At 47.0% G+C, this 16571-nt stretch overlaps 1 protein-coding gene across 1 annotated transcript; it reads right to left on the reverse strand.

The window, feature by feature from the left end:
- Positions 1-11703: 11703 nt before the first annotated feature.
- On the reverse strand, positions 11704-16388 carry TSPAN16 (tetraspanin 16; the record flags this gene model as incomplete). Its single annotated transcript, XM_084610128.1, has 5 exons — positions 11704-11880; positions 13307-13414; positions 14776-14850; positions 15496-15693; positions 16320-16388. 5 exons carry the CDS (start codon positions 16386-16388, stop codon positions 11704-11706), a joined length of 627 nt encoding a protein of 208 aa, XP_084466254.1.
- Positions 16389-16571: the final 183 nt, after the last annotated feature.

Raw genomic sequence — 16571 nt, forward strand, 5'->3', positions numbered from 1 at the left:
GGGTGACAGCTTAGAGAGCGCTTTACCCATAATCCTTTGGGCGCGTGGTTTCTCTTGTGCATGTCCCATGTGGCCTCGCTCTCGCCAGTGCGCTCTGGGAGCATTAGCCAGCCCCTGGCCTTTGCCTCAGTGCGGCCCTTCCGGCCTGTGACCTCTGACCCGGCTCGGAAGATGTGACCTTTGCCCCCTACCTGAGCCTGTGACCTCTGACCCGGCTCGAAAGATGTGACCTTTGCCCCCTACCTGAGCCTGTGACCTCTGACCCGGTTCGAAAGATGTGACCTTTGCCCCCTACCTGAGCCTGTGACCTCTGACCCGGCTCGGAAGATGTGACCTTTGCCCCCTACCTGAGCCTGTGACCTCTGACCCGGTTCAGAAGATGTGACCTTTGCCCCCTACCTGAGCCTGTGACCTCTGACCCGGCTCGAAAGATGTGACCTTTGCCCCCTACCTGAGCCTGTGACCTCTGACCCAGCCACGAGGCCGGGACCTTTGCTCCCCATCTCAAAGGCAGAGATTTCCGGCTCCTTCCCCGCAGCTCCCACCCCTGCCCCGGTGGTGGTCGTCCCCCGGAGGCTCGGAGCTCTGCCCTGTGGTTGTCGGGTACCCCCCCAGTTACAGAATCACAGGACTGGAAGGTTTCAGAGGAGCAGCCGTGTTAGTCTGTATCCACAGAAAGAACAGGAGGCCTTGTGGCACCTTAGAGTCTAACCAATTTATTTGAGCAGAAGCTTTCGGGAGCTACAGCTCACTTTGTTGGATTCATCGGGCTGAGGGACGTGCTGGCTGCCACTTCCCGCAGCCCCCATTGGCCAGGAGCGGCGAACCACGGCCAGTGGGAGCCGCGATCACCTGAACCTGCGGACACGGCAGGTAAACAAACCGGCCTGGCCCGCCAGGGGCTTTCCCTGCACAAGCCACGGAACAAGTTTGGGAACCACTGATCTAGACCATCCCTGACAGGGGTTTGTCCAACCTGCTCTTAAAAATCCCCTGTGATGGAGATTCCACAACCTCCTGGGCAACTTATTCCAGTGCTTCACCACCCTGACAGGAAGTTTTTCCTAATGTCCAACCTAGACCTCCCTTGCTGCAATTTAAGCCCATCGCTTCTTGTCCTAGCGTCGGAGGTTAGGAAGAACAAATTTTCTCCCTCCTCCTTGTAACAACCTTTTATGTACTTGAAAACTGTTCTCATGTCCCCTCTCAGTCTTCTCTTGTCTTCTCTTCTCCAGACTAAACAAACCCAATGTTTTCAATCTTCCCTCATAGGTCCAAACTTCATAGGTTTTCCAGACTTTTAATCATTTTTGTTGCTCTTCTCTGGATTTTCTCCAATTTGTCCACATCTTTCCTAAAATGTGGTACCCAGAACTGGACACAATACTCCAGTTGAGGCCTAATCAGCGCAGAGTACAGCGGAAGAATTACTTCTCATGTCTTGCTTACAACACTCCGGCTAATACATCCCAGAATGATGTTTGCTTTTTTTGTAACAGCGTTACACTGTTCACTCATATTTAGCTTGTGATCCACTATGACCCCTGTGATGGTCAGGTGGTGAATAGACGTCACAACCCATCTCGTGGCGAATTTAAGTTATTCTAGAGGAGGGGCTGGCATGGGGGTATAAAACCACAACTGATTTTCATAAAGGGGGTGATATATGCGGGTGCCTAAGGGAGGAAGTCGTCTAGTTCCTGATGCAGAAGCTGCCCTTGCTCATTCAGTTGTGTGACATAGTGTCCAGGTGCAGGTCGGGGGACATAATGGACTCGCCAAACCCAACCGGGGGATTGTACCAACAATGGGCCTAAGGCAGTGCTCTGCAGAGCTGGAATTGGGGCCCCGTTACCTGAAAAATACACAGTATCCCAATCGTCCTCTGGGAGGGGGTCCACAGCGGGTGCAGAGATAATTGCTAGTTTGGTTCTGTTAGGGCTCCAACCAAAGGCGATGTACATTTACAGGTAATATGCCACAGCCAAAGCGTAAAAGAGGAATAATAATCCAAATAGGGTGACAGTAACGGTAACACCACCCAAAAATCCCTACCACCAAAGGAAACCTCCCCAGAGAAAGCTTGGGTCCCAGTTGTCCCCTGTAGCCTCTGTTTGGGACTCTACGTCAAATGACTCTGAACAGTCAATAACCAGAGAGCTTTTAATAGCAGGCTTTATTTTCATTTCTCAGTTTCAGTTTCTAACACGTTGCGCTTCCCTGCGCAAGGTGAAAACACTGGCTAGTTCCCTACAGGCGTCCCTATACTCAAGCAAGCAAGTTAATACATTACCAGTCCGTTGCGCTGAGCCTCTTCCGAGGTGGAACAAGTCAGCACGACCTTTTACTTTCTTCCCAGGTCTGCAATACCGGTGGAAGCACACTTTGTGCTGAACCTGGTATCCTTATATACCCTTTTACTTGTTTTGGTCTGTGCCTTTTGCCCATCTCTGACTGGCCCAGCGTGTAGACTGTGTTAAGCGCTTGCATCTATTATAAGCATTTTTGCTGCTAACATCTTTTTGCTGCTTGCAAACTTTATATTGCTTGTTACATTTTGTTCTTGTTAATTTGTTCGTCACCGTACATAAAACGCACTACTCCCGCAGGACTTCCTCTTTGCAAGCTGGCATCTTTGCCTTGCTGTTTGCATCAGCTCGTCCCTTTAACTTGCTGTTTCTGCCTTCTGTCTTTGCTGTGTCCTGGGGTCATCTGAGGGCTTCTGGCGGAATCCTTACAACCCCCAGGTCTCTTTCCGCAGGACTCCTTCCGAGGCAGTCATTTCCCATTTTGCCCTTATTGAATTTGATCCTATTTACCTCAGACCATTTCTCCAGTTTGTCCAGATCATTTTGAATTTTAATCCTATCCTCCAAAGCACTTGCAACCCCTCCCAGGTTGGTATCGTCTGCAAACTTTATAAGTGGACTCTATGCTATTATCTAAACCATTGATGAAGACATTGAACAGAATCAGACCCAGAACCGATCCCTACGGGACCCCACTCGTTATGCCCTTCCAGCTTGATTGTGAACCACTGATAACTACTTTCTGGGAACGATTTTCCAACCAGTTATGCACCCACCTTATAGTAGCTCCATCTAGGTTGATTTTCCCTAGTTTGTTTATGAGAAGGACATGTGAGACAGAACCAAAAGCCTTACTAAAGTCAAGATATACCACATCTACCGCTTCCCCCCTATCCACAAGGCTTGTTACCCTGTCAAAGAAAGCTATCAGGTTGGTTTGACACGATTTGTTCTTGACCAATCCATGCTGACTGTTATTCATCACCTTATTATCTTCCAGGTGTTTGCAAATTGATTGCTTAATTATTTGCTCCATTATCTTTCCAGATACAGAAGTTAAGCTGACTGGTTTGTAATTCCCTGAATTGTCCTTATGTCCCTTTTTATAGATGGGCACTATATTTGCCCTTTTCCAGTCTTCTGGAATGTCTCCTGTCTTCCATGACTTTTCAAAGACAATTGCTAATGACTCAGATATCTCCTCAGTCAGCTCCTTGAGTAGTCTCGGATGCATTTCATCAGGCCTTGGTGATTCGAAGACATCTAACTTGTCTAAGTAATTTTTGACTTGTTCTTTCCCTATTTTAGACTCTGATCCTACCTCATTTTCACTGGCATTCACTATGTTAGACGTCCAATCCACACCAACCTTCTTGGTGAAAACCGAAACAAAGAAGTCATGAAGCACCTCTGCCATTTCCACATTTTCTGTTATTGTCTTTCCCCCATCATTGAGTAATGGGCCTGCTCTGTCCTTGGTCTTCCTCTTGCTTCTAATGTATTTGTAGAATGTTTTCTTGTTTCCTTTTATGTCCCTAGCTAGTTTGATCTCATTTTGTGCCTTGGCTTTTCTAATTTTGTCCCTACGTACTTGTGTTATTTGTTTATATTCATCCTTTGTCATTTGACTGAGTTTCCACTTTTTGCAGGACTCTTTTTTGAGTTTCAGATCATTGAAGATCTCCTGGGTAAGCCAGGGTGGTCTCCTGCCATACTTCCTGTCTTTCCTATGCAGTGGGATAGTTCGCTCTTGCGCCCTTAATAATGTCTCTTTGAAAAACTGCCAACTGTCTTGAATTGTTTTGCCCCTTAGACTTGCTTCCCATGGGATTTTACCTCTGCCCTCTGCCCTCATGGTTGTCCCTCCCCCGCCCCCGGCCTGTACCTCTGCCCTCCGTAGTTGTCACTCCCCCACCTGAGGCCATTACCTATCCCCTCATAGTTGTCGGCACTCCCCAGCCTCTGCCCCAAGGTTGCTGTCCACCAGGGCCATGAGAAAGGCACAACAACCCTCTTTTCCATCTGGGTTTTCTAGGTCTTCCTCCTAGACACAGGCCCTGGGGTGTGTTATTCACTGGTTGGGCTTTTGGTGGCTGGGCTTATGGTTTATTTGCATTTGGTTTTGACACCGGGAAGAAGGTCACTGACCTGATGAGAGGGGTATCTGCTTTCTGTAACTGTACCTGTGTCAGAACCAGAAGTGATGGGCTGTATGCAGGAGTCTTTTGGGGCAGTTCCCTGGCCTGTGTTATACAGGAGGTCAGACTAGATAATCACTGTGATGTTGCACCCCATAATGCTTTATAGAAGTATGCTTATGAGTGTAAATATGACATAACTGGAATATGTTTTATGCTAGATATGCCATGTAACATATCTCTGCAAAGGTTAAATCTACTGAATATATTCATCCTGTTTGTATGCATGTATCATTTTTGTATTCAAAGTTATGAATATTGGCTATGTACTTGTTTGATTTTAAGTACCCTCAGTGAAGCAGTTGGTCAGCTTTTTGAGAAAAGACTGTTCTCAGTAAGTGCCCAATCAAGAAACACTTAAGCTAACAATGAACTTTGAGAGATGCCAATCCATATCTGAGCTTTCCTGGGAATGTGACATTGGCCTGTAAGGAACTGAGTCGTGGATGGACATGTGACTTGCCCATGTGACTCCAAAACTCCATCTTGGAGCTGGATTCTCCTTAGGAGAGGGGAAGGGGTTTCCACCCACAAGAGAGAGACTATACAAGCCCCTGGGGAAGCCCCTCCATTTTGTCTTCAGATGGCACAAAAGATAGCCTCTCCAACCCAAGGAGATGCCTGAAAGAAACTGAAACAAGGACAGTAACTACAGGGGTGTGAATGATTGCTGAACCCAGACTAGGAGGAAGTCTAGTCTGTAAAAGAGGCTTATTGGAACATCTCTGAGGGTGAGATTTACCTGCATTTAGTTTTTACTGTATTAGGCTTAGACTTGTGTGCTTTATTTTATTTTGCTTGGTAATTCACTTTGTTATGTCTGTTATTACTTAGAACCACTTAAATCCTACTTTTGGTATTTAATAAAATCACTTCTTACTTATTAATTAACCCAGAGTAAATATTAATACCTGTGGGGGAGGGGGCAAACAGCTCTGCATATCTCTCTATCAGTGTTATAGAGGGCGAACAATTTATGAGTTTACCCTGTATAAGCTTTATACAGGGTAAAATGGATTTATTTGGGGATTGGGCCCCATTGGGAGCTGGGTATCCGAGTGCTGGAGGTGGGAGCACTTCTTGAGCTGTTTTCAGTTAAGCCTGCAGCTTGTGGGGGACGTGGCTGAGACTTGGATCTGTGTTTGCAGGAGGCGAGCGTGTCTGGCTCAAACAAGGCAAGGTACTGAAGTCCCAAGCTGACAGGGAAAACGGGCTCAGAGGTAGTCTAGGTACATCAGGTGGCTGTCACAAGGGGGTTTCTGTGACCCAACCCGTCATAATCACAATGGTCCCTTCTGGCCTTAAAATCTCCAGAGCCCTAGGCCGCATCTACGCTAGAGACCTCTACTGGCATAGCTGTGTCAGTCAGCGGTGGGAAGAGGTGGGACCTCTGACTGACAGTTATGTCCACAGAAGTTCCTAGTGTAGACACAGTTATACCAGCAAAACTGCACTTTGGAATAAACTGTACCTCTTTGCCAGCATAGCTGTGTCTGCCCTAGGAGCGCGTTGCCATATAGTATATTGGCATTCCTAAACTGATCAAGCATTGCTAATGTGACATAGCCCTGGTCCTGTCCCTTAACCCCAACATCATTCTCTCTCCTTTTATTTTCAGTGGTATGAAAGTGGCTATCCCCTTCTCAGTCCTTTCCAGGCCTCTGGCAAAAAGACACCTGCCAGTGCAGAATTAAAACCTGATTTCTACTCAGACAGGTAAGCAAGCTGTTGATTGGTATTTTAGGAAGATGAGACATTTAAAAACACAGAGACTCTAGCAATCAATCTCCCCATTTTTATTATCTCTGTTTAAATGGTATTTTCCCCCCAAGGGGATGGAGAATTAAAAAATATACAGATTTCAGTATATTAATCACTAATAACCACACATGTGTAGAGTGGTTTCCATATTCACAGCTCTGGAGACACTTTGATCCTGCATATTGATATGGCTCCCAGGATTTCCTGTTATGTGAATATGGAGCTGGAAAACTGGACAAATGAATGGTCCTGCTCCTGCGGAAGTCAGTGGCAAAGTCCCAGTGACGGCCATGGGGCAGGATCGTGAGTGCTTGGTACTATTTCAGCTTTGCTGCAATGCAGTGCAGTGTGTGTCCGCCCGTCTGCCCTCCCGGCCCCGATGCAACAAACTTCCAGGTGTTTGGGAAATGGAACCGATTGCTTCAGTCCTTCTGTGTTTCTTCACATGTTGTCATACCAGTTTAACGTACAGCATTAAGGAGACTATCATAGCTGCTAGCTGCAGTGGAGAGAAAAAATATAGAAGGAATGAATAAAAGTCTTAAGGATTATGTCAAAAATTTTCCAACCTTGGTGCCTAAAGACTGGCATCTAAACTCATGATTATTGTTACATACATTTTTGGTACTTCTAGGTACCAAAGACATAGGGATGGGTATGAAAGAGGTCCTGGAGGCCAAATTTAGGCTGTTCGGTAAGAGATTAAAGTCCAGGACCTCCATGGTAGCATTCTCTGAAATGCTTCCAGTTCTGTGTACAGGGCCAGTTAGACAGGCAGAACGGTAGGGTCTCAATGAGTGAATGAGACAATGGTGTTCAGAGTAGAGATTTAGGTTTATTAGGAACTGGGAAACCTTTTGTGAAAGGAGGATTCTATACAGACCGATAGGCTCCACCTAAACCAACATGGAACCAAGTTGCTGGCATGTAAAATTAAAAGGGTCATAGAGGAGTTTTTAAACTAAGGGCTGGGGGAAAGCTGACAGGTGCAGAGGAGGATCCGGTTTGGATGGAAACATCCCTTAGGGGAGGATTTATTAAAGGGGGTACTATATAGCCTAGTAAAGAGGAGAGGATAGAACTTGATAAAGTACAGGTAGGAACTGAAGAGAAACAGTCAAATGACAGGTTTCAGACTAGCAGCCGTGTTAGTCTGTATCAGAAAAAAGAACAGGAGTACTTGTGGCACCTTAGAGACTAACAAATTTATTTGGGCATAAGGTTTTGTGGGCTAAAACCCACTTCATCGGATGCATGGAGTGGAAAATACAGTAGGAAGATATATACAGAGAGAACATGAAAAAATGGGTGTTGCCATACCAACTATAACGAGACTAATCAATTAAGGTGGGCTATTATCAGCAGGAGAAAAAAAACTTTTGTAGGGATAATCAGGATGGCCCATTTCCAACAGTTGACAAAAAGCTGTGAGTAACAGTAGGGGAAAAATTAGCAAGGGGAAATAGTTTTTACTTTGTGTAATGACTCGTCCACTCCCAGTCTTTATTCAAGCCTAATTTAATGGTGTCCAGTTTGCAAATTAATTCCAATTCAGCAGTCTTACGTTGGAGTCTGTTTTTGAAGTATTTTTGTTGGAGTATTGCGACTTTTAGGTCTGTAACTGAGTGAGCAGGGCGGTTGAGGTGTTCTCCGACTGGTTTTTGAATGAAAAAGAGTCCCATTCAGTTACCCCACATGAAGGCAGGAAACTAAATATTGACATATTTTATAAATGCTTGTACACAAATGCAAGAAGTCTAACTACCAGGATGGGTGAACTTGAGTGCCTGGTAGTAAATGATGTTGATATAACAGGCATCACAGACACTTGGTGGAACAATGATATTCAATGAGACCCGGGAACGCCAGGGTACAAAATAGATTGGAATGTCAGAGTAGGTGGGGCAGGTGGCCGAGCGGCACTGTATGTGAAAGAAAGCATCAAGCCAAATATAGTGAAAATCTTAAATGAATCAAACACAATTGTGCTTGTGTAATAAGAGCATAGCATATACCACTGGCCACCTGACCAGGATGGTGATAATCGCTGTAAAATGCTCAGGGAGATTAGAGAGGCTACAAACACAGAAAATATAATAATAATGGGGGATTTCAGTTATCCCCCCGTTGACTGGGAACATGTCACCTCTGGATGGGATGTGGAGATAACATTTTTAGACATCATTAATGACTACTTCTTTGAGCAGCTTCTCCTGGAACCCACAAGGGGAGAGGTAATTCTTGATTCAGTCCCGAGTGGTGCACAGGATCTGGTCCAAGAGGTGAATATAGATGAACCATTTGGTAACAGCAGCCATAATGTTATTAAATTTAACATCCTTATTAGGGGAGCAGCCGTGTTAGTCTGTAAAAGGAAAAGGAGTAATTTGTTAGTCTCTAAGGTGCCACAAGTACTCCTTTTCTTATTAGGGGAAAATACCAAAGAAACCCACCACAGGAACAAGAAACTTCAGAAAGGGGACTATGCAAAAATGAAGAAGCTAGTTAATTTGGAAATTAAAAGGAACAATCACAAGAGTGAAATGCCTGCAAGTTGCATGGAAACTTTTTAAAAACACCATAATAGAGGCTCAAACTAAATGTATACCCCAAATACAAAAAAAGTAAGAGAAGCACTCAAGGAAGACAAGGCTGTTGCAGAGAAGCTAAGTGAATTCTTTGCATCAGTCTTCACTGCAGAGGATGTGAGGAAGATTCCCACACCTCAGCCATTCTTTTTAGGCGGCAGATCTGAGGAACTATCCCCGATTGAGGTGTCAGTAGAGGTTTTGTAACAAATTGATAAATCAAACAATAAGAAGTCACGAGGACCAGGTGGTATCACTCAAGAGTTCTGAAGGAACTCAAATGTGAAATTGCAGAACGACTAACTGTGGCATGTAATACATCGCTTAAATTAGCTTCTGTACCAGATGACTGGAGAATAGCTAATGTGACGCCGATGTTTAAATAAGGATCCAGAGGTGATCCTGACAATTCCAGGCTCGTGAGCCTAACTTCAGTACCAGGCAAATTGGTTGAAACTACAGTAAAGAACAGAATTGTCAGAAACATAGATGAACACAATTTGCTGGGGAAGAGTCAACACAGCTGTTGTAAAGGGAAATCATGCCTCCCCAATCTACTAGAATTCTTTGAGAGGTTCAACAAGCGTGGACAAGGGTGATCCAGTGGATATAGTGTACTTGGACTTTCCGAAAGCCTTTGACAAGGTCCCTCACCAAAAGCTCTTATGCGAAGTAGGCAGTCATGAGATAAGAGGGAAGGTTCTCTCATGGATCAATAATTAGTTAACAGACAGGAAACAAAGGGTAGGAATAAATGATCAATTTTCACAGTGGAGAGAGGTAACTAGCGAGGTTGACCAAGGGTCTGTACTAGGACCAGTGCTGTTCATCATATCCATAGCTGATCTGGAAAAAGGGGTAAACAGTGACAAGGCAAAGTTTCAGAGTAACAGCCTGAAACAGTAACAGTTAGTCTGTATTCGCAAAAAGAAAAGGAGTACTTGTGGCACCTTAGAGACTAACCAATTTATTTGAGCATGAGCTTTGCCACAAGTACTCCTTTTCTTAAGGCAAAGTTTGTAGACAATACAAATTTACTGAAGATAGTTAAGTGCAAAGCTGACTGTGAAGAGTTAAAAAGGGATCTCACAAAACTGGGTGACTGGGCAACGAAATGACAGATGAAATTCAATGTTGATAAATGCAAAGTAATGCACATTGGAAAACATAATCCCAACTATACATGTAAATGATGGGGTCTAAATTAGCTGTTACCACTCAAGAGAGAGATCTTGGTGTCATTGTGGAGAGTTCTCTGAAAATATCCACTCAATGTGCAGCGGCCGTCAAAAAAGCAAACAGAATGTTGGGAATCATTCGGAAAGGGATAGATCATATGACAGAAAATATCCTATTGCCTCTATAGAAATCCATGGTATGCCCACGTCTTGAATACTGCGTGCAGTTCTGGTCACCCCATCTCAAAAATGTTATATAGAATTGGAAAAAGTGTAGGGCAATAAAAATGATCAGGGATATGGAACAGCTTCCATATGAGGAGAGATTTTAAAGACTAGGACAGTTCAGCGTAGAAAGGAGATAACTAAGGGGGATACGATAGAGGACTACAAAATAATGACTGGTGTGGAGAAAGCAAATAAGGAAGTGTTATTTACCTCATCACATAACACATGAACTAGGGGTCACCCAATGAAATTAAAAGGCAGCACGTTTAAAACAAACAAAAGGAAGTAATTCTTCACACAACCTGTGGAACTCACTGCCAACGGATACTGTGAAGGCCAAAAGTATAACTGGGTTGAGAAAAGAATGAGATAAGTTCCTGGAGGATAGGCCCATCAGCGGCTATTAGCCAAGATAGTCAGGGATGCAACCCAGTGCTCTGGGTGTCCCTAAACCTCTGACTGCCAGATGCTGGGACTGGACAACGGGGATTGGATTGTTTGATGATTGCCCTGTTCTGTTCATTCCCTCTGAAGCATCTGGCACCAGCTACTGTCGGAAGACAGGATACTGGGCTAGATGAACCATTGGTCTGACCCAGTCTGGCCATTCTTATGTTCTTAGGTTTATGTGTAACCCCCTGGCATCTAACTGAGGTCAGGGCCCCACTGTGTTAGGCACTGCACATACCCATGGTCGATCTGTGCACAGCTGGCTAATTGTGCATCATTGGAGTACTTAAAAGTGGACACGTCCCTTTAAGGCCAGGCTAACTTGGGTTCAACTCACTTCCAGCAGGGCAGCTCCGGTGGCAGCTCCGCCGAGCAGTAGGCTCTTCTCTTTGACCAGGGAAACCAGCTTGTGGAAGCAGCCCTGAAGGGTAAAAATGACAGTGAGGTGTAGGCTGCTTTAAGAGTAATTGGAAACAAAAAGCAATGGTTGCCCATCCCCCGGTGGAATCCCATTGGCTTCAACACACTTGCTGTGCAAACTATTGTATCTTCCCGTCACAAGGGGTGGGTGGAATTAGCCCCTGTGTGGCTGACTGGCCACCGGCCTATGCCTGTGCCTAAATCCATAGATTTCAAAGTGCTTTCCAAAAGACGTCTGTATCGTTATTCCCCCACTCTTTACAGAGAGGGAAACTGAGGCACGGGGGAGTGGCTTGCCTAAAGTCGTGCTGCAGGAAGAGCCAACCCAGTGCCCTGCCCACTAGGCCCACGACCTTCAGTTAAGGGGTCTACAAGGGGCTTTCTGGTTTTGAATTTAGAGCACATAGGCACTGATCCTGCCATGAGATCCCTGTGAGTGCAGGGAGACATTCATGCAGCATTCTCTGCAAGATCAGGGTGCTGGTCCCTCCCCCCACGTGCTCCCTTGCTCCCTTCAACTCCAGCAGACACAGGCTAGGTTTTTAACAGCACTATTCCCACGGTTTCCTTTTCAACGTCCAAACTGGGCTGCGACCTCCTGGTTGATGACCACGCTGCTGACATTGTGTCCGTTGCATGCCAAGCTCATTGGATCTTTGCAGCAGCTTTTGGGATAAGTCAGGTTGGTCCGTATTTGAAAGGCAGAGCCAGAAAAGTCTGTGTAGTTATGAACCCCACAGCAGTTCAGCTAGGAACGACACACAACAGGGTTTGTTAAAGGCCAGGGTCTTGAACAGTTAGTTTTTCCTTTCTACCTCCCCTTCCCTGCGGTATCCTGGCAGAATTTCCTCAATGCCCCTTTGTTCAAATGGTGATTTTTACCAGAGGAGAAGTACATTTAACCCTTCAGTTGGACTATATGACCTCCTGAGGGCTCTTCCAACCCTTATCTTCTATGATTCTATGATTCAATTGCTATCAAATGCCTGAGTTGTAAACGCTGGGTGAAATTCTAAGGCCTGTGGTTGACAGGTCAGACAAGATAAGCAAAATCGTCCCATCTTGTATTCTGGGGTGGGGTTTTTCCACCTTCTTCTGAAGCTCCAGAAATCAACCACAGTGGGAGATGGGACACCAGACGGGATGGACCAGTGCTCTGAGCTGGTACAGAGGCACCTCCATCTGGCTGGTGCATCTCACTCACATGCTCGAGGTTGCCAGATTTGGGGTTGGAAAGAAACCCCAGCTCAGATTGACAGGATTTTTTCACCTTCCTCCGCAGTGTGGGGTGCAGGTCGCTACTGGGGTCCTGGGGTTTGTCTCACCCAATCAGTTCCCTGCCATGGCAAGGGCTGTAGGCACTGGTCACTCCTTGGTGGGCCCTATTCTCTGCCTGTGGCTCACAAGAGGGTTGTCTCTGAGGATTAGGATGCTTTGATCTAACTAGTCACTGCGTGGAGTTTAGTGGCCTGTGCTGAATGGGAGCTCAGACTGGCTATCCCGTCTGGCCTGAGACTGTGTGAAACTTCTGGCCCAAAAAATCTACACAGCAGATCCTCAGCACGTGTGTATCGGCTTGACTGCTTTATGGCCAGAGCAGCGCTGATTCACACAGAGGTTCCAGCCCGGAGACTCGCTCAACGCTTGCGTTGGAGGGCATGTGGTTAAGATACTGCCCTGGGACCCAATTCCCAGCTGTGTTACAGAAGCACTTGGGCGAATCTGTGTGTCTCTTTTCCTAGTTGTAGGGTGGGCACACAACCAGCCTCCCTTTCGCCTGGCCTGCCTCTTTAGATTGTAAATTCTGCTCTCTGTCTGAGGCGTGTACATGGGCCCATCACCGTACCAGCTGGGCATCTCCTCCCAACCTCTCGGCTACAATCCGCATGGTACCGATGGGGAACTGTTGCCCAGAGAGTCCAGGTGACTGGCCCCAGGTCACACAGGGAGTGCGTGGGAGAGAAGGGAATTGAACCAGGATTTTCTGTCCTAACCACTAGACTGTCCTTCCTCTCACACCACCTCGTCACAGCAGGGACTGTCACTGTGTATATGCAGCACCAGGCACACTGGGTGGGGACTCTCAGAGCTACCGTAATGCATCTAATAAGACTGTGGGGAAAAAGTGTTGAGTCCATTGAAACAGGAGGTTTGGGGGGCAGAGGGTCCCCTACCTTCAGCATGAATGCATTCCATCCATAGGACACGATATCATCGTGTTTGTAGCCGCTGTATTTCTTCTTCAAGGCAGTCAGTGATTTGTCTAGGACGATACTACGAGCCTTAAACGGGGGGAATGAAACAGGGCTAGACCAGGAAATATTTTCTCCTCAGATCCCGTCTGGTGCCAAAGTGTGGCCAAACGCTTTCAGGGAGGGTAAATCCTCATAGCTTCACCGAGCTCAGCAGAACTGAGCTGATGTCCACCCGCTAAAGATCTAGCCCAGAGACAGCAAAGTGTTACGCTGGGCTGGTAAAAGCTGACTGCAATGCAGCCGCGGGCCAGCCTCAGACTAGCGAGCTCACTTTGGCCCTAGGGTGGGCCCCAATCCTGCAAAGATTTACTCACGCACTTAACATGACATCTATTGCTCCTGCAGTGGGTGGGTGTAAAGTGAAGCCTGCGTGGAAGTAAGGTACAGGTACTTAACAGGTAGGGTAACTAGCCAGTGGATCAGATTCCCAAGGCATAGGGCAGCACACCTTTCTAGAGGAGTCGCTCATGCAACTAGAGGTTACTGGTCTGGATACAGGAATAACTAGGTGAAATTTTCTGGACGGTGTTATGCTGGAAGTCGCACTAGATCAGGGGGGAGGCATAGGTCAGTGGTTTGAGCATTGGCCTGCTAAACCCAGGGTTGTGAATTCAGTCCTTGAGGGGGCCATTTGGGATCTGGGGCAAAAATTGGGGATCAGTCCTGCTTTGAGCAGGGAGTTGGACTCGATGACCTCCTGAGGTCTCTTCCAACCCTGATATTCTATGATAACCATCCATTTTAGCCTTAAACTCTGTGAATCTGTGCAGGATCTGGGCCTTAGTTTTGTAAATGTATATCCAAGCCAAAGGATAATCACTCATATTTAAATTTTCTTTTACAAAGAATAAGAATAATGCGGTAGGAATAATTCTAAAGCAAAGAGGAACCTTTTACTCAGTTAAGCATGGGGAGTGGGTAGACCTCAGTTAAAGCCGTGAGTTGGTTTTGAGGGACAGAGCTGGTTCAAATGCAAGGGGCGGGGAGAGATTTCCTTTTTCTTTTCTTTTTGTGCAATTAAATTTTTGACAAAAGAGTTAGTCTGAATTCCTCCTGCTCTCAGAGTCCAGATGATCAGAACCTGGAGGGGAAATTTTGTCAACATTTTTTTATTTGGTCAACAAAAGTTCCAGATTTGGAAACTCTGTGCTCGTTCTTTGGAGCAGTGCTATTGGAAAGGGGCAGCACTAGATGTTTAGGGTCCCGTGCGGCTCCTAGATTTTCCAAGATACTCACAAAAATTGGCCACTTAACTTCCCTTTGGAAATGTCTCCCTGTTTGGAAAAAGGACCCGATCCCAAGCGACTCTTCTTTGTAGGATCGGGGCCTGCAGCTTTGTCAAGGAAAATGAGAATTTCCCACACCAGAAGGGAATTCTTGATACTCACAAACTGAGTGAAAGCGAAAACGACGACGGCTGCTGTGATTTCGGCGATGAAGATGACCAGCATTATTAAGAAGTACTGTGAGAGAGGGGTGTGGAAGGAAATTGGAAGGTTGCTGTGAGTGCACACAGCGGAGGCCTTGTTCACGCTCAGATTCATTCGGGATGAAGGTGCAGGGATTGCGAAGTGAAACACAAGAGGCAAATTTACACTGCAGTAAAAGGATTTAGCCCAGAGGGGCTGGGGCTGCCCAAATGAAGGTGAACAGGGGTCAGGAGGTCATGCCCGTCCATAAGAGTCTTGACCGCTGCTGACTGAGAGGCTGTCTCCTAAACAAAGCTTTCCCGTGGGTAGAAAGCAGGGCACACATGGTCAAAGTCCCCCCAGAACAGAGCGCGCTGGGGACCACATAAGCTGCCAAAGGACTTAAGTGGTGTGTGGATCTTGTCCCGCTCCCTCTGAACAGACGTGAGTTTCACACGCTAAGGATGGGAAAAAATAGCTTGTGACTGCAAGGGAGACCACTGTTTAGTTAGAGTCTAAAGCATGGTTAGGGCCAAATTTAGGAACCCAGATCCCCAGCTGGGGTAAATCACGTGGCTGTGGCAATGGGTGCATCGTAACGGCACACTTGACCCCCCCCAGCTCAAGCAGGAAAGGTCTGCAGCCCTGTCCTCGCGGTCCGGGACTCCGCCCCAGCTGAGAGCAGCTGTGTGTACTCACCATCAGCAAGAGGCATCTGCTCTCTTTCGCTGCACCCCAGCACCCCATGAACCCCAGCATGGCCACCACGATGCCCACCACGATGCAGAAGTACCCGATGTGGACAAAGTTCACCGAGGTGGAGCCCAGGACCCTGACGAAGGAGGTGCTTCCCAGTTTAATCCACAGGCCCAGCGCAACCAAGGTGCAGCCGACAACCTAGGGTGACAATAAACGTATATGCGTGTGTGTGTGTGTGTGTGTGCTAGGGCGTGCATTGGCCCTTCAGCTCGAGCGCTCCGGCCATTCCCCCAATTCACCCGGGGCGAGGTGCAGAGATGCCAGGGCCAGGCCGGGGAGCCGTGAACGTCACTGAGAGCCAGCCCCTCTGTGCCATTCCATGGCCAGTCCCTCCTCCCCGCTCAGGTCTGCCCACCAAGAACTGAACAGAGGCTGCTGAACACAACCCAGAGTTCTGACCAGCCGTGGAGAGATGTGAATGTTACCTGAACGCCGAGGGCCAGATCCCCCGTTGATGTAAATCATTGCAGCGCCATCAGTGTCAACAGAGATCTACACCGGCTGAGGATTGAGCCCCTGAACTCTGGGCACAGGACTGGCAGGTTTTATCCTTTGCTCTGCCCCAGACCTGCTGCGTGACCGTGAACGAGTTTCTTCCCTGCTCTGTGCCTCAGTTTCCCCTCTCACCTAGTGCCTGGTTAGGCTGTAAGCTCTTCAGGGCAGGACTGCCTCTCACTCTGGGTCTGTGCAGCCCCTGGCACCATGGGACCCTGGTGCCACCATAATACACCTAAATAAACCTGTGTTTGAAAACACAGACTTACAAAGATAATGGTGTTGAAGCAAATCATTACAGTCTTCAGAGTGGCATAGCAACTGCGCGAGGGAGCCATGGTGAAAACCGGCCAGTGCGGCTGCTCGCAGAATGGCTTCTAGGTTGGAGAGATGGCGGAGAGATTTTCAGCTGGACTTGCTGCCTTTCACAAGGATCCATTCGCACCTTGGTTTTATGTTAAACCCACTAGCAATGCAGCACATTGTTGGAGGCTTTTACTTATGACGGGGCAAATACTTTT

Source organism: Lepidochelys olivacea (genome assembly GCF_965140295.1).
Source record: "Lepidochelys olivacea isolate rLepOli2 genome assembly, chromosome: 20".
NCBI classification, from domain to species: Eukaryota; Metazoa; Chordata; order Testudines; family Cheloniidae; genus Lepidochelys; species Lepidochelys olivacea.